This window comes from Pseudophryne corroboree, chromosome 1 (assembly GCF_028390025.1).
Source record: "Pseudophryne corroboree isolate aPseCor3 chromosome 1, aPseCor3.hap2, whole genome shotgun sequence".
Classification (NCBI taxonomy): domain Eukaryota; kingdom Metazoa; phylum Chordata; class Amphibia; order Anura; family Myobatrachidae; genus Pseudophryne; species Pseudophryne corroboree.
In genome coordinates this window covers 238,029,016-238,056,819 of record NC_086444.1, presented here as the reverse complement: position 1 = coordinate 238,056,819, position 27,804 = coordinate 238,029,016, and the positions used below count along the sequence as shown (strand labels likewise).

Sequence of the window (27,804 nt, the reverse complement as noted above, 5' to 3'; positions counted from 1 at the left end):
AGAGTGTTAGAATTGGCGGCTTTGTCTTACAAAAGCCCATATTTGATTTTCCATTCGGACAGGGCAGAACTGCGGACTCGTCCCCAGTTTCTTCCTAAGGTGGTGTCAGCGTTTCACCTGAAACAACCTATTGTGGTGCCTGCGGCTACTAGGGACTTGGAGGACTCCAAGTTGCTAGACGTTGTCAGGGCCCTGAAAATATATATATATATATAATTCCAGGACGGCTGGAGTCAGAAAGTCTGACTTGCTGTTTATATTGTATGCACCCAAAAAGCTGGGTGCTCCTGCTTCTAAGCAGACTATTGCTCGTTGGATTTGTAGTACAATTCAGCTTGCACATTCTGTGGCAGGCCTGCCACAGCCAAAATCTGTAAATGCCCATTCCACAAGGAAGGTGGGCTCATCTTGGGCGGCTGCCCGAGGGGTCTCGGCTTTACAACTTTGCCGAGCTGCTACGTGGTCAGGGGGGAACACGTTTGTAAAATTCTACAAATTTGATACCCTGGCTGAGGAGGACCTGGAGTTCTCTCATTCGGTGCTGCAGAGTCATCCGCACTCTCCCGCCCGTTTGGGAGCTTTGGTATAATCCCCATGGTCCTGACGGAGTCCCCAGCATCCACTAGGACGTTAGAGAAAATAAGATTTTACTTACCGATAAATCTATTTCTCATAGTCCGTAGTGGATGCTGGGCGCCCATCCCAAGTGCGGATTGTCTGCATTACTTGTACATAGTTATTGTTACAAAAATCGGGTTATTATTGTTGTGAGCCATCTTTTTTTAGAGGCTACTTCTTTGTTATCATACTGTTAACTGGGTTCAGATCACAAGTTGTACGGTGTGATTGGTGTGGCTGGTATGAGTCTTACCCGGGATTCAAGATCCTTCCTTATTGTGTACGCTCGTCCGGGCACAGTACCTAACTGAGGCTTGGAGGAGGGTCATAGGGGGAGGAGCCAGTACACACCATGTGATCCTAAAAGCTTGCTTTTGTGCCCTGTCTCCTGCGGAGCCGCTATTCCCCATGGTCCTGACGGAGTCCCCAGCATCCACTACGGACTATGAGAAATAGATTTATCGGTAAGTAAAATCTTATTTTTTTTATTTTACAGTGAGATCTGCTGGCAACAGACTCACTGCAGCGAGGGACTAAGGGGAGAAGAAGCGAACCTACCTAACAGGTGGTAGTTTGGGCTTCTTAGGCTACTGGACACCATTAGCTCCAGAGGGATCGACCGCAGGACCCGACCTTGATGTTCGTTCCCGGAGCCGCGCCGCCGTCCCCCTTACAGAGTCAGAAGCATGAAGAGGTCCGGAAAATCGGCGGCAGAAGACTTCGGTCTTCACCAAGGTAGCGCACAGCACTGCAGCTGTGCGCCATTGCTCCTCATGTACACCTCACACTCCGGTCACTGATGGGTGCAGGGCGCTGGGGGGGGCGCCCTGAGGGCAATATTACACACCTTGGCTGGCAAATATACACCATATATAGTCCCAGAGGCTATATAGGTGTAAATTAATACCCAGAGTTTCAAAAACGCGGGAGAAGTCTGCCGAAAAAGGGGCGGGGCTAACTCCCTTAGCACACTGGCGCCATTTTCCCTCACAGCTCCGCTGGAAGGAAGCTCCCTGGCTCTCCCCTGCAGTCTACAAGCTACAGTAGGGTAAAAAAGAGAGGGGGGGGCACTAAATTTAGGCGCAGTATATGTATATATATATATATATATATATATATATATATATATATATATATATCAGCTATAAGGGGATATAATTCAGTTAGTCCCTGTATTATATAGCGCTCTGGTGTGTGCTGGCATACTCTCTCTCTGTCTCCCCAAAGGGCTTTGTGGGGTCCTGTCCTCTGTCAGAGCATTCCCTGTGTGTATGCGGTGTGTCGGTACGGCTGCGTCGACATGTTTGATGAGGAGGCTTATGTGGAGGCGGAGCAAATGCCTGTAAATGTGATGTCACCCCCTGCGGGGTCGACACCTGAGTGGATGGTTCTGTGGAAGGAATTACGCGACAGTGTCGACTCCTTGCATAAAAGGTTTGACGACATACCTACTATGGGACAGCCGGCTTCTCAGCCTGTGCCTGCCCAGACGTCTCAAAAGCCATCAGGGGCTCTAAAACGCCCGCTACCTCAGATGGCAGACACAGATGTCGACACGGATACTGACTCCAGTGTCGACGACGATGAGACTAATGTAACTTCCAATAGGGCCACACGTTACATGATTGAGGCAATGAAAAATGTGTTGCACATTTCTGATGTTACCCCCGGTACCACAAAAAAGGGTATTATGTTTGGAGAGAAAAAACTACCAGTAGCTTTTCCTCCATCTGAGGAGTTAAATGACGTGTATGAAGAAGCATGGGCTTCTCCTGATAAGAAACTGGTAATTTCTAAGAGGTTACTAATGGCGTACCCTTTCCCGCCAGAGGATAGGTCACGCTGGGAAACATCCCCTAGGGTGGATAAAGCGCTCACACGCTTGTCAAAGAAGGTGGCACTACCGTCTCCGGATACGGCCGGCCTGAAGGAATCTGCTGATAGAAAGCAGGAGGCTATCCTGAAGTCTATATATACACACACAGGTGTTATACTGAGGCCAGCTATTGCGTCAGCATGGATGTGCAGTGCTGCAGCTGCGTGGTCAGATTCCCTGTCGGAAAATATTGATACCCTAGACAGGGACACTATATTGCTAACCGTAGAGCATATTAAAGCGCACTTTTATACATGAGGGATGCACAGAGGGATATTTGCCGGCTGGCATCCAAAATTAGTGCAATGTCCATTTCTGCCAGGAGAGGGTTATGGACTTGGCAGTGGACAGGAGATGCAGATTCCAAAAGGCACATGGAAGTTCTGCCTTATAAGGGTGAGGAGTTGTTCGAGGATGGTCTCTCGGACCTCGTTTCCACAGCAACAGCTGGGAAGTCTACATTTTTACCCCATGTTCCCTCACAGCCAAAGAAAGCACCGTATTATCAGGTACAGTCCTTTCGGCCCAATAGGGGCAAGCGGGTTAAGGGCGCGTCCTTTCTGCCCAGAGGCAGAGGTAGGGGGAAAAAGCTGCAGCATACAGCCAGTTCCCAGGAGCAAAAGTCCTCCCCCGCTTCCTCTAAGTCCACAGCATGACGCTGGGGCTCCACAGGCGGAGCCAGGTACGGTGGGGGCCCGTCTCAAATATTTCAGCAATCAGTGGGCTCGCTCACGGGTGGATCCCTGGATCTTTCAAATAGTATCTCAGGGGTACAAGCTGGAATTCGAGACGTCTCCCCCCCCCGCCGTTTCCTCAAATCTGCCTTACCAACCACTCCCTCAGGCAGGGAGGCAGTGTTACAGGCAATTCACAAGCTGTATTCACAACAGGTGATAGTAAAGGTGCCCCTACTTCAATAAGGACGGGGTTACTATTCCACAATGTTTGTGGTACCGAAACCGGACGGTTCGGTGAGACCCATTTTAAATTTGAAATCCTTGAACACATATATAAAAAAATTAAAGTTCAAGATGGAATCGCTCAGGGCGATTATTGCAAGCCTGGACGAGGGGGATTACATGGTATCACTGGACATCAAGGATGCTTACCTGCATGTCCCCATTTACCATCCTCACCAGGAGTACCTCAGATTTGTGGTACAGGATTGTCATTACCAATTCCAGACGTTGCCGTTCGGTCTATCCACGGCTCTTTACCAAGGTAATGGCCGAAATGATGATACTCCTTCGAAAGAGTTTTAATTATCCCGTACTTGGACGATCTCCTGATAAAGGCGAGGTCCAGGGAGCAGTTGTTGGTCGGGGTAGCACTATCTCGGGAGGTGCTACAACAGCACGGCTGGGTTCTAAATATTCCAAAGTCACAGCTGATCCCTACGACACGTCTACTGTTCCTGGGGATGGTTCTGGACACAGAACAGAAAAAAGTGTTTCTCCCGGAGGAGAAGGCCAAGGAGCTGTCATCTCTAGTCAGAGGCCTCCTAAAACCAAAACAGGTGTCGGTGCATCACTGCACGCGGATCCTGGGAAAGATGGTAGCTTCCTACGAAGCAATTCCATTCGGCAGGTTCCATGCAAGAACCTTTCAGTGGGACCTATTGGACAAGTGGTCCGGATCGCATCTTCAGATGCATCGGCTGATAACCCTGTCTCCAAGGACCAGGGTGTCTCTGCTGTGGTGGCTGCAGAGTGCTCATCTTCAAGAGGGCCGCAGATTCGGCATACAGGACTGGGTCCTGGTGACCACGGATGCCAGCCTTTGAGGCTGGGGGGCAGTCACACAGGGAAGAAACTTCCAAGGACTATGGTCAAGTCAGGAGACTTCCCTGCACATAAATATTCTGGAACTGAGGGACATTTACAATGCCCTAAGTCAGGCAAAACCCCTGCTTCAAAACCAGCCGGTACTGATCCAGTCAGACAACATCACGGCGGTCGCCCATGTAAACCGACAGGGCGGCACGAGAAGCAGGACGGCGATGGCAGAAGCCACAAGGATTCTCCGATGGGCGGAAAATCACGTGTTAGCACTGTCAGCAGTGTTCATTCCGGGAGTGGACAACTGGGAAGCAGACTTCCTCAGCAGGCACGACCTCCACCCGGGAGAGTGGGGACTTCATCCAGAATTCTTCCAAATGATTGTAAACCGTTGGAAAGGCCACAGGTGGACATGATGGCGTCCCGCCTAAACAAAAAGCTAGAAAGATATTGCGCCAGGTCGAGAGACCCTCAGGCGATAGCTGTGGACGCTCTAGTGACACCGTGGGTGTACCGGTCGGTTTATGTGTTCCCTCCTCTTCCTCTCATACCAAAGGTACTGAGGATAATAAGGAGAAGAGGAGTAAGAACTATACTCATTGTTCCGCATTGGCCAAGAAGAGCTTGGTACCCGGAACTTCAAGAAATGATCTCAGAGGACCCATGGCCTCTGCCGCTCAGACAGGACCTGCTACAGCAGGGGCCCTGTCTGTTCCAAGACTTACCGCGGCTGCGTTTGACGGCATGGCGGTTGAACACCGGATCCTGAAGGAAAAGGGCATTCCGGAGGAAGTCATTCCTACGCTGATTAAAGCTAGGAAAGAAGTTACCGCAAACCATTATCACCGCATTTGGCGAAAATATGTTGCGTGGTGTGAGGCCAGGAAGGCCCCAACGGAGGAATTTCAGCTAGGTCGATTTCTGCACTTCCTGCAGTCAGGGGTGACTATGGGCCTAAAGTTGGGTTCCATTAAGGTCCAGATTTCGGCTCTATCGATTTTCTTCCAGAGAGAACTGGCTTCACTACCTGAAGTTCAGACTTTTGTTAAGGGAGTGCTGCATATTCAGCCCCCTTTTGTGCCTCCAGTGGCACCTTGGGATCTCAACGTGGTGTTGGATTTCCTAAAGTCACATTGGTTTGAGCCACTAAAAACCGTGGATTTGAAATATCTCACGTGGAAAGTGGTCATGTTGTTGGCCTTGGCTTCGGCCAGACGTGTATCAGAATTGGCGGCTTTGTCATGTAAAAGCCCTTATCTGATTTTCCATATGGATAGGGCAGAATTGAGGACTCGTCCCCAGTTTCTCCCTAAAGTGGTATCAGCTTTTCATCTGAACCAACCTATCATGGTGCCTGCGGCTACTAAAGACTTGGAGGCTTCCAAGTTGTTGGACGTAGTCAGGGCCCTGAAAGTCTATGTTTCCAGGACAGCTGGAGTCAGAAAGACTGACTCGCTATTTATCCTGTATGCGCCCAACAAGTTGGGTGCACCTGCTTCAAAGCAGACTATTGTTCGCTGGATCTGTAGTACGATTCAGCTTGCACATTCTGCGGCTGGACTGCCGCATCCTAAATCAGTGAAAGCCCATTCCACGAGGAAGGTGGGCTCTTCTGGGGCGGCTGCCCGAGGGGTCTCGGCTCTACAACTTTGCCGAGCAGCTACTTGGTCGGGGTCAAACACATTTGCAAAATTCTACAAGTTTGACACCCTGGCTGAGGAGGACCTAGAGTTTGCCCATTCGGTGCTGCAGAGTCATCCGCACTCTCCCGCCCGTTTGGGAGCTTTGGTATAATCCCCATGGTCCTTACGGAGTCCCAGCATCCACTTAGGACGTCAGAGAAAATAAGAATTTACTCACCGGTAATTCTATTTCTCGTAGTCCGTAGTGGATGCTGGGCGCCCATCCCAAGTGCGGATTGTCTGCAATACTTGTATATAGTTATTGTTTAACTAAAGGGTTATTGTTGAGCCATCTGTTGAGAGGCTCAGTTGTTATCATACTGTTAACTGGGTCTTGTATCACGAGTTATACGGTGTGATTGGTGTGGCTGGTATGAGTCTTACCCGGGATTCAAAATCCTTCCTTATTGTGTCAGCTCTTCCGGGCACAGTATCCTTACTGAAGTCTGGAGGAGGGTCATAGTGGGAGGAGCCAGTGCACACCAGTAGTCTAAAGCTTTCTTTATAGTTGTGCCCAGTCTCCTGCGGAGCCGCTATTCCCCATGGTCCTTACGGAGTCCCAGCATCCACTACGGACTACGAGAAATAGAATTACCGGTGAGTAAATTCTTATTTTCTTTCTGCCATGTTTTTATGCAATCAAGCAAAGTTGGTTATTTTCATTAGCAAAGGATATGGCCCTGCTATGCTGTACACTCCATTGGATAAAAGCATTCTGAAAAAGTAGTTTTATATTTTAATCCATGGCAAGAAAAAGAAACCATGCTGGTTGATAATATTATGACATGCCTCCCCCTCCTCCCGCCAACATTAAAAGTTGTAAGATGATTTCTGTAAATTAATCTTTAGCTGGGACAAACCTAAATAGTCTTGATGCATTATGGGTGTACTACAGGTTAGCCATTGTTGTGAAATTGACAGAATATTTATTTTTAGGTTAACAATTGCATTTTTTGCACTGTCTGGTCTGGACATGTTGGACTCATTGCATGTTGTGAACAAAACTGAAATAATTGAATGGATTTATTCTCTCCAAGTCCTTCCTACTGAAGATAGTAAGTATCTCTTTAAAAGTTATGTATTTGATATCACATTTTTGAAATACCACGTCTAATTTTAAAATGGTTTATTAGGGCACCTTTCTTTGATTATCACACAGGAACCTTCATACTGTGCGTTTTATGTAATTGAGTTTTTGTGTAAGTTATTAAAAGCAGGTTTCTAAAGTGTTAAGCTGGCCATACGCCTAAAGATTTGTCAGATCTGGCTGGTTGGAATGAAAATCTGGTAATGGATGAGAGCAAATGACGACCATTTTGGCTCTTAAAATAGCTATATTCACACAGCACTATTTGGTGGCAATAACATTGGTGGTCATTCCGAGTTGTTCGCTCGCTAGCAGTTTTTAGCAGCCGTGCAAACGCTGTGCCGCCTCCCACTGGGAGTGTATTTTAGCTTAGCAGCAGTGCGAACGAAAGGATCGCAGAGCGACAGCAAAGTTTTTTTTGTGCAATTTTAGAGTAGCTCAATACCTACTCAGCGCTTGCGATGAATTCAGACTGTTCAGTTCCTGTTTTGACGTCACAAACACGCCCTGCGTTCGCCCAGCTACGCCTGCCTTTTTTCGAACACTCCCTGAAAACGGTCAGTTGACACCCAGAAACGCCCCCATTCATGTAAATCACTCTTCGGCCAGCAGTGCAAATCAAATGCTTCGCTAGACCTTGTGTGAAACTACATCGTTCGTTGTAATAGTACGCCGCGTGTGCGCATTGCGCCGCATACGCATGTGCAGAAGTGCCGTTTTTTTGCCTCATCGCTGCACAACGAACGAATGCAGCTAGCGATCAACTGGAAATGACCACCCTTGTGCGCACACATCCACATGAGCTCCTTACGTAGACCCAAAATAATTTTCAGCACTGCCCTGTATTTAGTTAGGCATTTGAACCACTTCTGAACACCTCAAAAGGGGAATGTAGGCAGGAAGACCAATCTGTGAATGGCTGTAGATAGCACTTTGCTGACTCAGCCACACACATAACATACACACGTACCTCACACATCACACATTGACAGTGTTTTTTCTTTTAAGTGTCTATGGGCTGGGTGAGATGTATCAAGCTTCCTGAAGAGTGGAGAAGTTGCCGTTGGCAACCAATCAATTAACATTTATCTAGTGCATCTTATAAAATGATAGGTAGCCCTCCTACCCTTATGGACTTTTAGCCACCATCAAATCATTTCTGTGCCCATCCCTACCATCCTCCCCTTCTTCCCTCACCGCCCCTCTTATATCTGCATCTCCTTTATCAATGTCCAGTCTACTTTGTCTTTTTTTTGTGTAGTTATATGATTTAAAATCCCAATTGTCCATTGCTGAGTTTAATGGTGTCTTACAAATAATGATAATGATGATGCCCTGTACATTTTGTGTAAGTAATCTCCAGATGGGCTTAGAACTGTAGTGACTGATCTGCGGAGACAGCAGGCTGCTATTTCTCTAACGTCCTAAGTGGATGCTGGGGACTCCGTAAGGACCATGGGGAATAGCGGCTCCGCAGGAGACTGGGCACATCTAAAGAAAGCTTTAGGACTAACTGGTGTGCACTGGCTCCTCCCCCTATGACCCTCCTCCAAGCCTCAGTTAGATTTCTGTGCCCGACGAGAAGGGTGCACACTAGGGGCTCTCCTGAGCTTCTTAGTGAAAGTTTTAGTTTAGGTTTGTTATTTTCAGTGAGACCTGCTGGCAACAGGCTCACTGCATCGAGGGACTAAGGGGAGAAGAAGCGAACTCACCTGCGTGCAGAGTGGATTGGGCTTCTTGGCTACTGGACATTAGCTCCAGAGGGACGATCACAGGCCCAGCCTGGATGGGTCCCGGAGCCACGCCGCCGGCCCCCTTACAGAGCCAGAAGAGCGAAGAGGTCCGGAAAAATCGGCGGCAGAAGACGTTCCTGTCTTCAATAAGGTAGCGCACAGCACTGCAGCTGTGCGCCATTGCTCTCAGCACACTTCATACTCCGGTCACTGAGGGTGCAGGGCGCTGGGGGGGGCGCCCTGAGACGCAATAAAACAGGATAAAAATACCTTACATGGCAAAAAATGCATCACATATAGCTCCTGGGCTATATGGATGCATTTAACCCCTGCCAGAATATACAGAAAAACGGGTGATAGGCTCCGCCCCCTTTTTGGCGGCCTTATCTCCTCAGCACACTGGCGCCATTTTCCCTCACAGCTCAGTTGGAGGGAAGCTCCCGGTCTCTTCCCTGCAGTCACTACACTACAGAAAGGGTTAAAAAAAGAGAGGGGGGCACTAATTAGGCGCAGTATTAAAACATACAGCAGCTATAAGGGGAAAAACACTTATATAAGGTTATTCCTGTATATATATATATATATATATATATATATATATATATATATATATATATATATATATATATATATAGCGCTCTGGTGTGTGCTGGCATACTCTCCCTCTGTCTCCCCAAAGGGCTAGTGGGGTCCTGTCCTCTATCAGAGCATTCCCTGTGTGTGTGCTGTGTGTCGGTACGTTTGTGTCGACATGTATGAGGAGAAAAATGATGTGGAGACGGAGCAGAGTGTCTGTAACAGTGATGTCACCACCTAGGGGGTCGACACCTGAGTGGATGTACTGTTGAAAATTACGTGACAGTGTCAGCTCTGTATAAAAAAACAGTGGTTGACATGAGACAGCCGGCTACTCAGCTTGTGCCTGTCCAGACGTCTCATAGGCCGTCAGGGGCTCTAAAGCGCCCGTTACCTCAGATGGCAGATACAGACGCCGACACGGATACTGACTCCTGTGTCGACGGTGAAGAGACAACCGTGATTTCCAGTAGGGCCACACGTTACATGATTGAGACAATGGAAAATGTTTTATACATGTCTGATAATACGAGTACCACCAAAAAAGGGGTATTATGTTCGGTGAGGGAAAAACTACCTGTAGTTTTCCTGAATCTGAGAAATAAAATGAGGTGTGTGATGATGCGTGGGTTTCCCCCCGATAACAATTGATAATTTCTTAAAAAGTATTGGCTGTATACCCTTTCCCGCCAGAGGTTAGGGTGCGTTGGGAAACCTTTGTTGGCAAGCGGACAAAAGGTTCCTCTTTTCTGCTCGTGACAGAGGGAGAGGAAAAAGGCTGAAGAGATTACCCAGTTCCCAGGAACAGAAACCCTTTCCCGCCTCTGCAAAGCCCTCAGTATGACGCTAGGGTCTTACAAGCTCAGGCACGGTGGGGGCCCGTTCTCAATGAATTTCAGTGCGCAGTGGGCTCACTCGCAAGTAGACCCCTGGATCCTTCAGGTAATATCTCAAGGGTACATATTGAAATTCGAGACGTCTCCCCCTCGCCGTTTCCAAAAGTCGGCTTTACCGACGTCTCCCTCTGACAGGGGGGCAGTTTTGAAAGCCATTCACAAGCTGTATTCCCAGCAGGTGATAATCAAGGTACCCCTCCTGCAACAGGGAACAGGGTATTATTCCACACTATTGTGGTACCGAAGCCAGACGGCTCGGTGAGACCGATTCTAAATCTAAAATCTAAAATTTTTGAACACTTACATACAGAGGTTCAAATTCAAGATTGAGTCACTCAGAGCAGTGATTGCGAACCTGGAAGAAGGGGACTACATGATGTCTCGGAACATCAAGGATGCTTACCTTCATGTCAAAATTTACCCTTCTCACCAAGGGTACCTCAGGTTATGGTACAGAACTGTCACTATCAGTTCAGACGCTGCCGTAGGGATGGTCCACGGCACCCCGGGTCTTTACCAAGGTAATGGCCGAAATGATATCCCTTCGAAGGAAGGAAATTTTAGTTATCCCTTACTTGGACGATTCCCTGATAAGGGTAAGATCCAGGGAACAGTTGGAAGTCGGTGTAGCACTATCTCAGGTAGTGTTGCGGCAGCACGATTGGATTCTCAATATTCCAAAATCGCAGCTGGTTCCGACGACTCGTCTTCTGTTTCCTAGGGATGTTCCTGGACACAGTCCAGAAAAAAAGGTGTTTCTCCCGGAAGAGAAAGCCAGGGAGTTATCCGAGCTAGTCAGGAACCTCCTAAAACCGAACCAAGTCTCAGTGCATCAATGCACAAGGGTTCTGGGTAAAAATGGTGGCTTCCTACGAAGCAATCCCATTCGTTAGATTTCACGCAAGAACTTTCCAGTGGAACCTACTGGACAAATGGTCCGGGTCGCATTTTCAGATGCATCAGCGGATAACCCTGTCACCAAGGACAAGGGTACCCATCCTGTGGTGGTTGCAGAGTGCTCATCTTCTAGAGGGCCGCAGTTTCGGCATTCAGGACTGGGTCCTGGTGACCACGGATGCCAGCCTGCGAGGCTGGGGAGCAGTCACACAGGGAAGGAATATCCAGGGCTTATGGTCAAGCCTGGATACATCACTTCACATAAATATCCTGAAGCTAAGGGCCATTTACAATGCTCTAAGCTTAGCAAGACCTCTGCTTCAAGGTCAGCCGGTGTTGATCCAGTCGGACAACATCATGGCAGTCACCCACGTAAACAGACAGGGTGGCACAAGAAGCAGGGGGGCAATGGCAGAAGCTGCAGGGATTCTTCGCTGGGCGGAAAATCATGTGATAGCACTGTCAACAGTATTCATTCCGGGAGTGGACAACTGGGAAGCAGACTTCCTCAGCACGACCTCCACCCGGGAGAGTGGGGACTTCACCCAGAAGTCGTCCACATGATTAAAAAACTCGACAGGTATTGCGCCAGGTCAAGAGACCCTCAGGCAATAGTTGTAGACGCTCTGGTAACACCGTGGGTGTACCAGTCAGTGTATGTGTTCCCTCCTCTGCTTCTCATACCCAAGGTACTGAGATTGATAAGATGGAGAGGAGAAAGCACTATATTCGTGGCTCCGGATTGGCCAAGAAGGACTTGGTAACCGGAACTTCAAGAGATGCTCACGGAGGATCCGTGGCCTCTACCTCTAAGAAGGGACCTGCTCCAGCAAGGACCCTGTCTGTTCCAAGACTTACCGCGGCTGCGTTTGACGGCAGGCCGGTTGAACACCGGATCCTGAAGAAAAAAAAAGGCATTCCGGATGAAGTCATCCATATCCTGATCTAAAGCCAGGAAGGATGTAACCGCAAAAACATTATCACCGCAATTGGCGAAAATATGTTGCAGTAAGGCCCGACGGAGGAAATTCAACTGGGTCGATTCCTACATTTCCTGCAAACAGGAGTGTCTATGGGCCTGAAATTGGGGTCCATTAAGGTTCAGATTTCGGCCCTGTCAATTCTCTTCCAAAAAAGAACTAGCTTCAGTCCCTGAAGTTTAGACGTTTGTAAAAGGGGTACTGCATATACAGCCTCCTTTTGTGCCTCCAGTGGCAATTTGGGATCTCAATGTAGTTTGGGTTCCAAAAGTCACATTGGTTTGAACCACTTAAATCTGTGGAGTTAAAATATCTCACATGGAAAGTGGTCATGCTGTTGACCCTGGCCTGGGCCAGGCGCGTGTCAGAATTGGCGGCTTTATCCTGTAAAAGCCCTTATCTGATTTTCCATTCGGACAGGGCGGAATTGAGGACTCGTCCTCAGTTTCTCCCTAAGGTGGTTCCAGCGTTTTCACCTGAACCAACCTATTGTGGTGCCTGCGGCTACTAGGGACTTGGAGGAATCCAAGTTGCTGGATGTTGTCAGGGTCCTGAAAATATGTTTCCAGGACGGCTGGAGTCAGGAAATCTGACTCGCTGTTTATCCTGTATGCACCCAACAAGCTGGGTGCTCCTGCTTCTAAGCAGACTATTGCTCGTTGGATTTGTAGTACAATTCAGCTTGCACATTCTGTGGCAGGCCTGCCACAGCTAAAATCTGTAAAAGCCCGTTCCACAAGGAAAGTGGGCTCATCTTGGGCGGCTGCCCGAGGGGTCTCGGCTTTACAACTTTGCCGAGCAGCTACTTGGTCAGGGGCAAACACGTTTGCTAAATTCTACAAATTTGATACCCTGGCTGAGGAGGACATGGAGTTCTCTCATTCGGTGCTGCAGAGTCATCCGCACTCTCCCGCCCGTTTGGGAGCTTTGGTATAATCCCCATGGTCCTTACGGAGTCCCCAGCATCCACTTAGGACGTTAGAGAAAATAAGAATTTACTTACCGATAATTCTATTTCTCATAGTCCGTAGTGGATGCTGGGCGCCCATCCCAAGTGCGGATTGTCTGCAATACTTGTACATAGTTATTGTTACAAAAATCGGGTTATTATTGTTGGGAGCCATCTTTTCAGAGGCTCCTCTGTTATCATACTGTTAACTGGGTTCAGATCACAAGTTATACGGTGTGATTGGTGTGGCTGGTATGAGTCTTACCCGGGATTCAAAATCCTTCCTTATTGTGTACGCTCGTCCGGGCACAGTATCCTAACTGAGGCTTGGAGGAGGGTCATAGGGGGAGGAGCCAGTGCACACCAGTTAGTCCTAAAGCTTTCTTTAGATGTGCCCAGTCTCCTGCGGAGCCGCTATTCCCCATGGTCCTTACGGAGTCCCCAGCATCCACTACGGACTATGAGAAATAGAATTATCGGTAAGTAAATTCTTATTTTTCCTCATTATCTCGCCACATTAGCAATATTTTTATGTTACATTCTTGCCGGTGGCTTGAGAGTCAACTATTTTTATTTTGTTTTTATTGATAGTTTCTTTTTTTGTTTTTGTATGTGTCTATTCTCCTGCTGGGGCAGGTGTGTTAGTACGCACATGCCATGATCATAGGATCAGAAACAAATCATCGGAGGTGCTTCCAGTTGAGATGCCAGAAGCCAGTATCTGGTGATACCCAGGATCTCTCTTTTTTTTTTTTTTATCTTTGACTAATAGGTAGTAGTGCATATACTAGAGCTGTTTTAATCTATGTTGCCTGCCATATTTCCTTCTCTATTAAGGTAAGCATACAAGACAGACAATTTGACTGGTATTACCAGGACCAAATGAAGACAATAATGGTACATTTGAATATAGTGAATAAATAAAATTACAAAATCGCTGCCAGGATGTTCCCAGATCAGTTTCTGTTGTAAATTCTCAGTCACAGTGGATCTGAGTGCATATGCTAATACACAGGCTGCCGGCTTCTCAGATCGCTGTCTGAAGATACAGCATTGGGTCCGCAGCATAAACAGTGGCTGATCCATCAAACATCTGAGTAACCTTCAGGTTCTTTAGGATGTCCGTCAAAACTACTGCCAGGACCAGTGAAACCGCAATTCTAGGGTACAGCCTCTGGCTTTGGAAATGACTCCATCCCCCTCGTTTTCTGCAACACTCCCTGACGCCAACCTCAAACGTCAACAGCATGTCAGTCATGCTGCGGATTATCGGGACACTGCAACTGACTTTGCTGATGTATGGAGGCACATGTGCACTATGGTTTTGCATGTGCAGTCCTCAGCCCATCGGGGAACTGTAATAATCTAAACCACGTCTGCCTCTGAAACAGGCCACAGTCCAGGTTTAAAGGATAGCCATGCTTTTGCACAGATGCTGACTGAAGTACTAATTAAGCACCAGTGCTTATGCATGGATAGCGTTAAAACTTGGGTGCCTTGAGGGCAGAGTTTGGGAACCACCGACCTACAGGTGTAATATAGCCTTTCAGAACCATCCAGTGTTTGTTGCAGTCTCACTAATCACAAAAGAAAAGATTGTACAGTTATAATTATTTTTCTGCAGCGGGGTACACTGTGTTCCACAGGGAATACATCGGGGTGTAGAGTTGGATCTTGATCCAGAGGCACCAACAGGCTAAAGCTCTGACTGTTCCCAGGATGCATTGCATGGCCTCCTCTATAACCCCGCCTCCAGGCACTGGAGCTCAGTTTGTAAGTTGGTGCCTGCATAGCAGGTCACTTAACAGGGGGGACTGTGCTAGGCAGCCCTGAAAAGAGCTTTTTAGAAAACTTCAACGGCCGCAGCACTTTCTATGTCATTATGACATGCTGTACTGTGGCTCCATCACCTCACCAGCAGCGCTGCATACACCTGTGGCCGGTTCCCGGGTACTTGCATCGGAGGGGCACTGGTTCACAGGCACACCACCGCTGACGCTCTCCAGGCTGCACATCAGGGAGGAGGTAAGAGGGTCCCCCAGGTGGGACCCGCCGGTAAATCGTGGTCCCAGGAGACGGACCGCGCCGCTGGCGTGGACACTGTACTGCACAGGGACCCCACTAGATCCACATGGGCAGGGAGCACAGGTCGGATTTAAAAAAAATCTGTTTTACATAGGCTCCACAGTACCCGGTGGTGAGGACCAGCATAGGGGATAAGACACTGACCTGTAGCCCCTTCCCCAGCTCCGGGCGCCATCTACTGCTGGTGTTCCCGTCCTGGAGCTGCATTTCACTCTCCCTCACTCCCTGACAGAGATTTTGGCGCCAACTTTACACAAGTAGCTGCGTCTGATCTCCAGGACTGCAGAGCAATGTCTCCTCTGTAAATCCGCCTGCCTCATCAGCGCTGTGAATTTGCAGTCACTTAAGTATTCTACATGTCATTTTAGACAGTGTTAGTTAAGAACAAGTGTACTTCTACCTGAATATTTAGTACAAGTATTCTGAGATATACATCCAGTATCTACTGTGCATTGTTATATATATTTATATGTAGTTTTACTGGTCCAGCGCAGTTTTGTTGTTTATCTGAAATAACTTCTGCATTGTACCTGTGACTTAGTGTGCCTGTAGCTGCTGTGCGGATTTCATTCTCGTGTATCACACTCATTGCCATCACTATATTCTGCACCCTAGGGGGCTAGGGTGCGTCAGGGTCTCATATATATATACGGCTGGAGATAGGCGGCACTCACGGGACTTGTTCACAGAATACACAGGACGGCACCCGTAGATATCAACGTTTCGATTTTATTAATCGTCTTCAGGATAAAACACAAACAGAAAGAACAAACATTTATAGCTCACCAAGTGAATGCACACCTCCTCCCGCCGCCAGGCTCCGGGCGTCCGTCCGCTCCCGATGACGTCGCCCCACCGCGACGTGCGCCCTCCAGCGCTCACACCAAGCTCCGTGCCGGACTCCCGTTGCCTAGCTACAGCAGGAGGCATAATCATGTGACTTTCCACCACCATGCTGAATGAAAAAACAAAACAAACATACTGTTACAGCTAAAAAGCAATCCATCCTGCCCTGCATACTGCAATAGTATATCATTATCTGATCATTATATTTACTTTACGTATACATTATACAGTTCGCTAGATAAATCTTTAATGATAATAAGGTGCAAACAACAATGTGTACCCCGCTGTTGATGTTTATTTAGAGAAAACAATTTAATCCAAAATTCTCATTCAGGCCATGTGGGGATACAGTGTTCAATCTATGTATCCACCTTGCCTCGCATTGCAGGAGAGACCTATCTCTGTCACCACCTCTCACCTTTTTCTCTACTTGATCTATGATCTTATATCTTAAGGTGGACAGTCCATGTTTGTGAATTCTAAAATGCCTCGCTACTGGCTGTTCCTGGGCTACTATCTGTCCCTCCACAGCTTTTCTAATAGATGAACAGTGTAAATTCATCCGTTCTTTGAATTGCCTAGTGGTCTTCCCTACATGTGGTGCACCCCACACACCGGTAACAGCCTGGTTTTCTGGTGAGAAAATTGGACTTGTGGTGACTAATGGCCAAAGAGTCTTAGTTTCCTTAACCACAGTGGTTAAGGAAACTAAGACTCTTTGGCCATTAGTCACCACAGATCCGGACCTAAAGGTCTTTGAAAAAGCTAAAATAATGCCAAGTTTTAGATGCAGCAAAAACCTCAAGCAGTGGTTGGTAAAAAATGACATCTCTGAAAATACCAGAATTCAGAACAAGTCCAATTTTCTCACCAGAAAACCAGGCTTTTACCGGTGTGTGGGGTGCACCACATGTAGTTACCTTGAAAAAGGTGACACATTTGCGCACCCCCACACTGGTAAACTGATTCCTATCAAGAAAGTACTAACCTGTACCAGCACTCATGTAGTGTATTTCATCAGGTGCCCATGTGGTCTTCTCTATGTAGGGAATACCACTAGGCAATTCAAAGAACGGATGAATTTACACTGTTCATCTATTAGAAAAGCTGTGGAGGGACAGATAGTAGCCCAGGAACAGCCAGTAGCGAGGCATTTTAGAATTCACAAACATGGACTGTCCACCTTAAGATATAAGATCATAGATCAAGTAGAGAAAAAGGTGAGAGGTGGTGACAGAGATAGGTCTCTCCTGCAATGCGAGGCAAGGTGGATACATAGATTGAACACTGTATCCCCACATGGCCTGAATGAGAATTTTGGATTAAATTGTTTTCTCTAAATAAACATCAACAGCGGGGTACACATTGTTGTTTGCACCTTATTATCATTAAAGATTTATCTAGCGAACTGTATAATGTATACGTAAAGTAAATATAATGATCAGATAATGATATACTATTGCAGTATGCAGGGCAGGATGGATTGCTTTTTAGCTGTAACAGTATGTCTGTTTTGTTTTTTCATTCAGCATGGTGGTGGAAAGTCACATGATTATGCCTCCTGCTGTAGCTAGGCAACGGGAGTCCGGCACGGAGCTTGGTGTGAGCGCTGGAGGGCGCACGTCGCGGTGGGGCGACATCATCGGGAGCGGTCGGATGCCCGGAGCCTGGCGGCGGGAGGAGGTGTGCATTCACTTGGTGAGCTATAAATGTTTGTTCTTTCTGTTTGTGTTTTATCCTGAAGACGATTAATAAAATAGAAACGTTGATATCTACGGGTGCCGTCCCGTGTATTCTGTGAACAAGTCCCGTGAGTGCCGCCTATCTCCAGCCGTTTATTCTTTGGTGTGCATACACCTAGGAGGGCACCAGGGCCAGGTGACTTTGCTTGTTGGGAGTGCCGACCATCGCCACGTGTGTGTGTGTGTGTGTGTGTGTGTGTGTATATATATGTGTATGTATATATATATATGTATATATATATATATATATATATATATATATATATATAATGTGGCAAGGTTACAGGCGGCACTCACGGACTCCTTGAATAACGACCGGGGACCCCTGGTCAGTGTACAACGTTTCGGATTTATTATCCTTCGTCAGGTAACAACGAAGGATAATAAATCCGAAACGTTGTACACTGACCAGGGGTCCCCGGTCGTTATTCAAGGAGTCCGTGAGTGCCGCCTGTAACCTTGCCACATAACCATACTACCAGAGGAGGGCACCCGGCATGTTGTTTGGCTGTGTTTCTGGGAGTGCCGGTTGTTTGTATATGTATGTATGTATGTATATATATATATATATATATATATATATATATATATATATATATATATATATATATATATATATATATATATATATATATGTATTTGTATTCGGCACTCATGAAATAAACATCAACTTTGCAGGTTGAAGATATAAGCACAATGAAGCGGCACTCCAGGACTTAATTCAAATAAACGGGTCCAGTCTCCCGATTTTGATGTGCAACGTTTCGGTTTTAATCACAAACCTTCGTCAGGCATATACATACAACAGAAAAAGTCTTACCTATATAACAAATGAAATCACCAGGTGCAGTCCAGGAAACCCCAGAGTTAGACTTCCGCTGATGTCATGCAGCATGGACTAATTACGTAACAAGAGAGTGTTAACCCTTCACCACACTACAGACATGGAAATGAATGAAAGACGTATAATAATATTCAAACGATACTTTGTAAATACAATGATCATCCACAGGATAAAATGCAACAAGTTGTATCAAAGATTATATATGAGTATAGCAATCGGGCGATTATACAACACCATATCACAATTGACTTAAATGGTTAACCAGGGGGAATCAGTTAGATTAATTAATGAAAACAACATATAGAGATGAAGAAAAACATCACAGAAAACTGCTGTAAGAAAGTTTCATTTAACCCCTTAGTTGTTAGTGTTGAGCCTGTCAATCCACTGTGCTTCCCTTTGTAGCAGGAGCCTAGATCTGTCACCACGTCTCCTGCTTTCCAGGACCATGTCTATCATTTTGTATTTTAATGAAGACAAAGTGTGTCCTCGTAACTTAAAATGTTTAGAAACAGGTTGTTCGGCTGGTTTGCCTTCAAGCGCGGATTTAATAGCGCTCCTGTGTTGGGCCATGTGTACTTTAAACATGCATGTGGTCTACCCTATATAGTATAATACACAGGGGCAAATGATACAATACACCACATAGCGTGAGGTACATGTGAAACAATGTTGCAGTTTGATTCGTTTGCCAGAGTGCGGATGTACCATAGTATCTCCTGTTTCTAGGTATGTGCAAGTGGTACACCCTGAATATTTATAATTACCCGTTTTTTTGGTAAGAAAATGTTGGGGTGCCTGGGAGTCAAAATCAGAAATGTCACTGTGCACAATCATGTCACGAATATTACGTCCTCGTTTATAACAAGGCATTATCCGTTTCTTGGATAAAGATGGTAGGTCAGGGTCAGTTTGAACAATAGGCCAAATACCCTTCGCCTTTGACATTAATCTAGTACTGGCAGTTGTATACTGATTCACATAAATCATAGTATTTGTTATGCGGCTCTGACTAGAAATGTCTGGTTCTTTAACCTTCGACGCTGCGAGTGCCTTAAGCCTAGCACTGGTCAGTGCATTGTTGGAATATCCCCTTTCTAGGAACTTAGTGGTCGTAATATCAAGCTGTTTACATTCATCATCAAAATTACTACAGATGCGATGTACTCTCAAGAACTGAGAGTACGGTAGACCCTTTTTAAGTGGAGCAGGATGATGGCTTGAAGCTAATAAATAATAAATTGTTAGTCAGTAGGCTTAGTGTAAAGAGAGGTACTTAACACCTCAGCATCTCGACTCACAAGTGCATCAAGAAAATGTATATCTTTCCCCTGAATATCAAAAGTGAATTTGATATTGTTATCTTGGGTATTAATGTCAGCCATCATGCTCAAAAACTCACACCTCGTGCCTCGCCAAAGGAGGAACACGTCATCTATGTACCTGGTGTAGAAAATGATTTTGCTTGCATATTCAGGTTTACCAAAGAACAGATCATGTTCAACTTTGAACATAAAGGCATTGGCATAGGCCGGTGCGACCGGAGACCCCATGGCACAGCCAAGAGTTTGTAAGTAATATTCCTTGTTGAATAGGAAGTAGTTACGTGTGAGAACCAATTGTAGTAATTTCACAAACAGAGATTTATCTGGACCATTGTACAGTGTATTGTTGCTAATCAAGCTCTCAACAGCTGTAATACCTCGGCTGTGTGGAATGTTAGTGTATAAACTTACAACGTCAGCTGTACACAACCATGTCTCTGAAGTAATAGGGTCAAGATTACGCAGTTTACACAAAAAAGTTGACGTGTACTTCAAATATGTCTGGTCATTCTGAATCACTGGTTGCAGGTAATGGTCTAAGTATCTTGCTACCTGGTAAAATATGGAATTACGAGCAGAAACAATTGGACGTCCCGGAGGCTTTGTCCAGTTTTTGTGCAGTTTGGGCAGGGTATATAGCACAGGGATTGTTGGTTCAGGGATCCTTAATGCCTCCATAGTTGAGGCATCAATGATTCCCTCATCAACTGCATACCTCAAACAGTCATTCAATTCGTGTTTATATAAATCAGTAGGATCTCTGTCCAATTTCTGATAAACGGCTGTATCTGATAGCTGCGCATAGGCCTCAGCAAGATAGTCTTGTAAGTCCTGTACAACTATCCCTCCGCCTTTATCAGCCGGACGGATAGTGATATCAGTTCTTGTAGAGAGTGACTTCAATGCAGAACGTTCAGCTGCAGAAAGGTTGTAAATCTTACCTCCGACATCAATAGTTGTGGGCTCAATTTCTTTCGTCATGGTGCGTGAAAAGGCACGAATTGTGGAATTCAGGGATAAAGGGTCAAAGTTAGATTTAGTCCGAACGGGACATGTAGATGTGGTGTCCTCAGTTGCTTTTGGTAAAGTATCCTTTTTGTCAAAGTATTCACTAAGGCGTAACTGTCTGCTGAAGCGGGCTAGGTCAATCTTGCTGTCAAATTGCCGGTGAGTGTTCGTAGGGACGAAGCTGAGACCTCGTCGTAACACTGCAGTCTCTGAAGGTGTAAGAGGACTAGAGGATAAATTAAAGATTATTTCTTTGTCTTTGAATTCTTTGCGCCTCTGCCTTTCACACTGGTGGCCTCGTCTGGTTCTTCTTCTATTGGTGCTCCTCTCTGAGCCCTGGTCTTGACGCCTAAAGGGATGTGCTTTGATCTCACTGCTGCACGTGCTCCTTCAGACTCACTTTGGGAACTAGCACTAGAATTTTCTGAATCTTGGGAGGATTTTTTCTGATTCCTAGCGTATCGTGGGCGGAATTGTTTCTGACCCCGTTGTCGGCTAGATGTCCAGTCGTACACCCGGTTCTCCTCGAAATCTTGTGATACCACGGTGTATTTCTTTGACTTGAAATTGATCAGTTCACTTCTGTATTTGACAATGGGGTTGTATCTGCACACACACTATTTATTGATACATAATTGGAACAAAAAGCTCCAAGAGTAGCCCCTATTAATTGTAGGTATGTACCATTAATGTTGGGGGTGCTACCAACTACAGCTAAGGTTAGTAGACAAGGAAAAAAGAAGAAAAGGCTGTATTGTTGATGCACAAGAATAAGAGTGACCTAATTATCACCACTAGTGGTGATAATTAGGTCACTCTTATTCTTGTGCATCAACAATACAGCCTTTTCTTCTTTTTTCCTTGTCCACTTCTGTATTTGTCAATCTGTACTTGTAATTGATCTATCCAATTAGTGCTAGTGTCAGCCTTTAGTTCATCCAAGCAGGTAGATTTAAATGTCTTAATCTTCTCCCGTACCTCAGTCAGTTCTCGTGATGATTCTTCAATGACGAGGAGAATAAGGTCGAAGGATGCTTTATTAAGGACAGCTACCCACTTCTGATAGAATGACTGATTGTAGCGTCCAATTGTCGGATTATTGCGGATCCTGAATCCTCTAGGAATTTTGCGATCACGGTAGTAGTCCGACAAAGTTACTCCGTGTAGGTAAAAGTCAACTTCACATCCTGTGTTTGTGTCCTGCATTTACTGTCACATAAATCAGGAGTTATTTGCAGGTGTTGTGTTTGTCTGGTTATATTGTACTGTTAAGCTGTAAGGCTACATTCCCTATAATGTCTACCACACAGGATGGGAAATCCGCGGACGCTTCTGCACCATGCAGTGCTTGCACCACGGATTTACCTGAGGGGGAAGTTTTAGCTGATGGTTCAGGTACTGGGTGCCATACATCTCCCAGTCAGCCCGCAGCACCTGTGGCCAATCAGGAACCACCTTGGGCAGCGTTCTCAAGTATGCTGAATACGCTTGTGACACGTCTTACGCTCCCTGTGGGGCCTCCTGTGCCATTGCAGCCACATATTGTCCCTGTAGTTAATCCGCCCTGGGCGGATACTCTGTCTACCCAGATACAACAATTAAATCAATCTTTGGTTAGACAAAAGTCTACCTCGCGCCCCTCTGGGGTCAAGGGGTCATCTAAGCGGGCCACTTCCTCCTCACAATCCATTTAATATTTCAGATAATTCTGATGAGGATGGGGAATATACTGATCCGTCAGACACTGATAGTCGCTTCTGACGCGGACCCTTCAACTCGGGTTGATGTTCCTGACCTAGTGGAGGCTATTAAGCTGATTCTACAAATTGATGATGAGGTAGATCCCACTACTGCGTCTAAGAAACCTGATTAAGTTAAAACGTCAGAAAGTTACTAAAGTAGTCTTACCACATTCTGACCATTAATTTGACATACGTCAGGAATCCTGGTCGTCTTAAGGAAAGACATTCTCCCTGTCTAAAAGATGCTAGCATGTTATCCTATCCCTGTGGAGTTGAGTAACAAGTGGGAAACTCCACCGCCAGTAGACTCTCATGTCGCCCGTCTTGTGTCATCTACTCTACCTGTCACCACTGTCGCCTCCCTGAAGGATAAGCGTGTGGAGGGATGCCTGAAGTCTATTTACTCCCTTACCAGTGCTGTACATAGACCCACTATAGCAGCCTCCTTGGCCACAAAAGGAATTGAAATATGGGTTCAGGCATTAGAGGATGAGCTGCCTCAGGATATTTCTGACACTGCCAGACAATATCTGTCTCCTATTACCACCGCTCCCACTATATTCAGGAGGCGTTTCTGAGGCAGGTGTAATGGCGGCCAAGGCGTCTACTACGTCTATACTGGCTTGCCGAATTCTGTGGTTGAGGTCCTGGAAGGTGGACTCAGATTTCAAAAAGACCTTGGAGGTGCTCCCTTTTAAGGGAGACATCTTATTTGGGGAGGTTCTGAATAAGATTGTGATTGACTTGGCGACTGCTAAGTGTGCGTTTCTCCCAAGTACTAATCCTTCTACACCGAAGACAAAGAGTACCACTTTTCGTTCCGTTTGACCTCCAGGGAAAGTAAAGGGTCAGGTATACACAAAACAGGCTCGAACTTCCAAAACCACTAAGTCCAGACCTAAACAATCCTGGGCCGCCCGTCAGCCTGCTTCCAAACAAGACAAGCCAGCTGCATGACAGGGCGGGCCTCCCCCTGGGGGATTCCTGGGTGGGAGGCAGACTTCTGCAGTTCGCCCAGGCCTGGTTAAAGACCACTTCGGATGCCTGGGTGCGGGAAGTTGTCTCTCACGGGTACGTGATCTCTTTCAAGAGACATCCCCCTCGCCAGTTCTGCTCGACTGTCATCCCTTCGGATCCGTTGAAAGCGCAAGCTCTACAATTGGTTGTGCTAGCCGTCCTGGAGACAGCAGTGGTAGTACCGGTACCTCTGTCCCAGAGAGGCAGGGAATACTATTCAACCCTGTTTCTAGTTCCAAAACCCAATGGGTCCTTGCGGCCTATACTCAACCTCAAATCATTGAACAAATTTGTGAAAGTGTCCAAATTCCATCTGGAAACTGCGCTCTATTGTACTGGCCATGGAACCTAAAGACTATATGGTATCCCTGGACATACAGGATGCTTACCTGCATATACCTGTTGCCATATTGCATCAGCAATATCTGCGGTTTGCTATTGACAACCTACATTGTCAATTCCAGGCTCTGCTATTTGGACTGGCCATAGCCCCTCGGATCTTCACCATGGTCATGGCCATGATGACGGCCCTTCTCTGCCGTCAGGGAATCCTGCCGTATGTGGACGACTTGTTGATTCTAGCGAACTCCCAAGATGTTCTCCTCAGTCATCTGGAACTGATGGTCCAATTCCTACAAGCCCATGGGGGGCTCATCAACTGGAAATAGTCCTCGCTGATCCCTGCTCAGAGCATGGGGCACTGCTAGACACACACAGCCAAAGACTGTTTCTGTCTCCGGAGAAAGTACTGAAACTACAGGACAGGATCAGAGTCTTCCTTTCTCGCCCAAGAGTGTCGATACACTCGGCGATGCAAGTACTAGGCCTTATGGTATTGGCTTTCGACATGGAGTACGCTCAATTTCATTCCCGCCCTCTGCAGAGGTTAGTCCTTTCCAAATGGGAGTGCCTGCCTCATCAGATCAGGTCTCAAATGATCTCCTTGACTCCGGAGGTACGTCTGTCACAGAGCTGGTGGCTACAGGACCAACAGCTGAGCAGGGGCCGACCCTCCTGGATCCCCAACTGGGTCCTACTGACTACGGACGCCAGTCAGCGGGGTTGGTGCGCAGTTCTGGAGCAACACACTCTCCAGGGTCGGTGACCCAAGGAGGAATCTCTCCTCCCGATAAACATTCTGGAATTGCGGGCAGTGTTCAATGCTTTAAATCTGGCCCTGCCTCTGGTACAGAATAGGCCTGTTCAAGAACAATCAGACAACACCACCACGGTGGCGTACATAAATCATCAAAGTGGCACTTGAAGCTGCATGGCAATTATGGAAGTGTCAAAAATCCTTTGTTGGGCGAAACGCCATCTGCCAGCAATATCAGCAGTGTTCATTCCCGGAGTCCTCAACTGGGAAGCGGATTTCCTCGGTCATCAGGATGTGCACGTCTGAGAGTGGAGTCTTCATCCGGAAGTCTTTCACTCCTAGTGGACAAGTGGGGCCTACCAGATGTAGACCTGATGGCGTCTCAACACAATCACAAGGTTCCAGTCTTCGGATCAAAGGACAAGGGATCCTCAAACAGCATTCGTGGACGCACTGGCAATTCCATTGAACTTTCAGCTGCCATACGTGGTCCCTCCAGTGTCACTCCTGCCCAGGGTACTACGGAAGTTCAAGCAAGAAGGAGGTATACTACTTGTAGTCGCTCCAGCGTGGCACAGACAGTATTGGTTCTCAGACCTGCAGGGTCTATCAATTGAGCGTTCTCTTCTACTTCAACGCCCAGACCACCTCGTTCAGGGCCCTTTTGTCTGTCCAGACCTGGCCAGGCTGGCTTTGATATCGTGGCTCTTGAAGCGTCACTCCTGAGAGCCAAGGGATTCTCAGAGGCGGTTATCCAAACTATGCTGAAAGCCCGCAAACCGGCTTCTGCACGGATTTATTACAGGATCTGGAATTCTTACTTCACCTGGTGTGCTGCTAAGAATTACGATGCATACAATTTCAGAACTTCCAGACTTCTGGCTTTTCTGCAACAAGGCCTGGATTTAGGCCTTCGTTTAGCCTCCCTCAATGTTCATATTTCTGCCATTATGGTGTGGTTTCAGAGGAAAATTGCGTCTATTCCTGACGTTCATACTTTCACTCAAGGCGTTTTACGGATCCAGCCTCCATATGTCCCTCCTGTGGCTCTATGGGATCTATCCGTTGTCCTGAATTCCCTACAAGAGTCTCCATTTGAACCTCTTGAATCTGTGGACCTTAAATATCTTGCGCTTAAGGTCGTGTTTTTGCTGGCTATTGCCTCTGCTAGGAGGGTGTCGAACTTAAGAGCTTTGTCCTGTCGTCTGCCCTTTCTGATTTTTTTCACAGTAACTGGGCAGTTCTTCGAACTCGTCCTGGTTATTTGACTAAGGTGGTGTCATCCTTTCACCTTAACCAAGAGATTGTGGTTCCGGCTTTTATCTCTTCTGGTTTGTCCTCCAAAGAGCGGTTTTGAATGTGGTACGGGCTCTCCTTGTTTACGTGGAGAGGACTGCCTCTCTCAGGAGGTCCGATACCCTTTTTGTACTTTTTGGTTTTCACAAACGTGGCTGGCCTGCGAATAAGCAAACCTTGGCCAGATGGATTAGAACGGTGATTGCACAAGCTTATGCACAGGCCAGCTCCTGCTGCTATTAAGGCCCATTCTACTCGGTCTGTTGGACCTAGTCGGGTGGCGTCCGCTGAACAACTGTGCAAGGCGGCTACGTGGTCTTCAGTGAACACTTTCATTAGGTTTTATGCCTTTGATACTTCTGCCTCCCAGGATGCTTCCTTTGGACGCCGGGTTCTTGTGCCCGCTACGGTGCGTTCCCTCCCATGAGGAACTGCTTTAGGACATCCACAATGTACCCCGCTACAGAAAAGGAGATTTATGGTATACTTACCATAATTAAATCTCATTCTGTGAGGTACATTGGGTTCCACAGGGCACTCACCCTGACACACGTAGCTTCTTTGGGTTTGTATGGCATTAGCCGCTGGTCCCTTCTCCTGTCGTGAGAACGTGGTTTTATGTGACTAACCTCTGCCTTCTCTTTACCTGCTACTGCATTGGACTGGTTAACGAAACTGAGCTGCAGTATCCGGGGTTATAGAGGAGGCCATGCAATGCATCCTAGGAACAGTCAAAGCTTAAGCCTGTTGGTGCCTCTGGATCAAGATCCAACTCTACACCCTGATGTATTCACTGTGGAACCCAGTGTACCTCGCAGAAAGAGATTTAACTATGCTAAGTCTACCATAAATCTCCTTATTATGTTTCTTATATAGCGCAGTATATTGTGTTGCGCTTTTATAATTGGAAACAACAATGATAAAACAACACTGGGTATTAACAAACAGTCATAGAGGTATGAAAGCCCTTCTTGCAAGCTTACAGTCTATAGCAGGCATTCCCAACCACGGTCCTCAAGGCACACTAACAGTGCAGGTTTTTGTGATATCCAGGCTTCAGCACAGGTGACTTAATTAGTAGCTCAGTTATTTTGATTTAACCATCTGTGCTGCAGCCTGGATATCACTAAAACCTGCACTGTTGGTGTGCCTTGAGGACCGTGGTTGGGAATGCCTGGTCTATAGGATGAGAGATGCTCTTTTAATGATCAAAATGACTTTTGGAATTCTTCATCTTATCTGATGAGTGGTACAAATTAAATTGAATGTTTATATAGTGAATTTAAATGTTAATTATGGAAGCCTGGTAATTCTGTACTTTGTTTGGTATAAGCTTCGCTTGCACACACCAGATTCCCATATGAAAAAGTGGTATCCGGTCATTAGGTCGACCACTATTTTTCGACTTGGTCACTAGGTCGACACGCCAAATGTCGACACATGAAAAGGTCGATATGAGAATTTTTTTTTTCTCCCCAGCGGTAGCGGCGCACTAATTGGGGTTCCTGGCCACTTTACGAAGAAAAAGACACCCAAGTAAATTAAACTCATGTCGACCTAATGACCGTGTCAACCTATTTCAGGTGTCGACCTAGTCACTGTCGACCCAATGATCCACACCCTGAAAAAGGTTATTAGTCCATCTAGATCTGTAAATAAAAATGTATATTTTGTATACGCAGCAGGGGATTTAAGTTTTAGCAGGACAACCATTTTTATTAAATTAACTGT

At 46.6% G+C, this 27,804-nt stretch overlaps 1 protein-coding gene across 1 annotated transcript in view; it reads left to right on the top strand.

Moving 5' to 3' along the window:
* Nucleotides 1-27,804, top strand: part of PGGT1B (protein geranylgeranyltransferase type I subunit beta) — a 148,239-nt gene that overhangs the window by 11,212 nt on the left and 109,223 nt on the right. Inside the window, exon 2 of the mRNA XM_063964151.1 lies at nucleotides 6,891-7,009. Within this exon, the coding sequence (XP_063820221.1) occupies nucleotides 6,891-7,009 (119 nt within the window). The remainder of the gene's footprint in view (nucleotides 1-6,890; nucleotides 7,010-27,804) is intronic.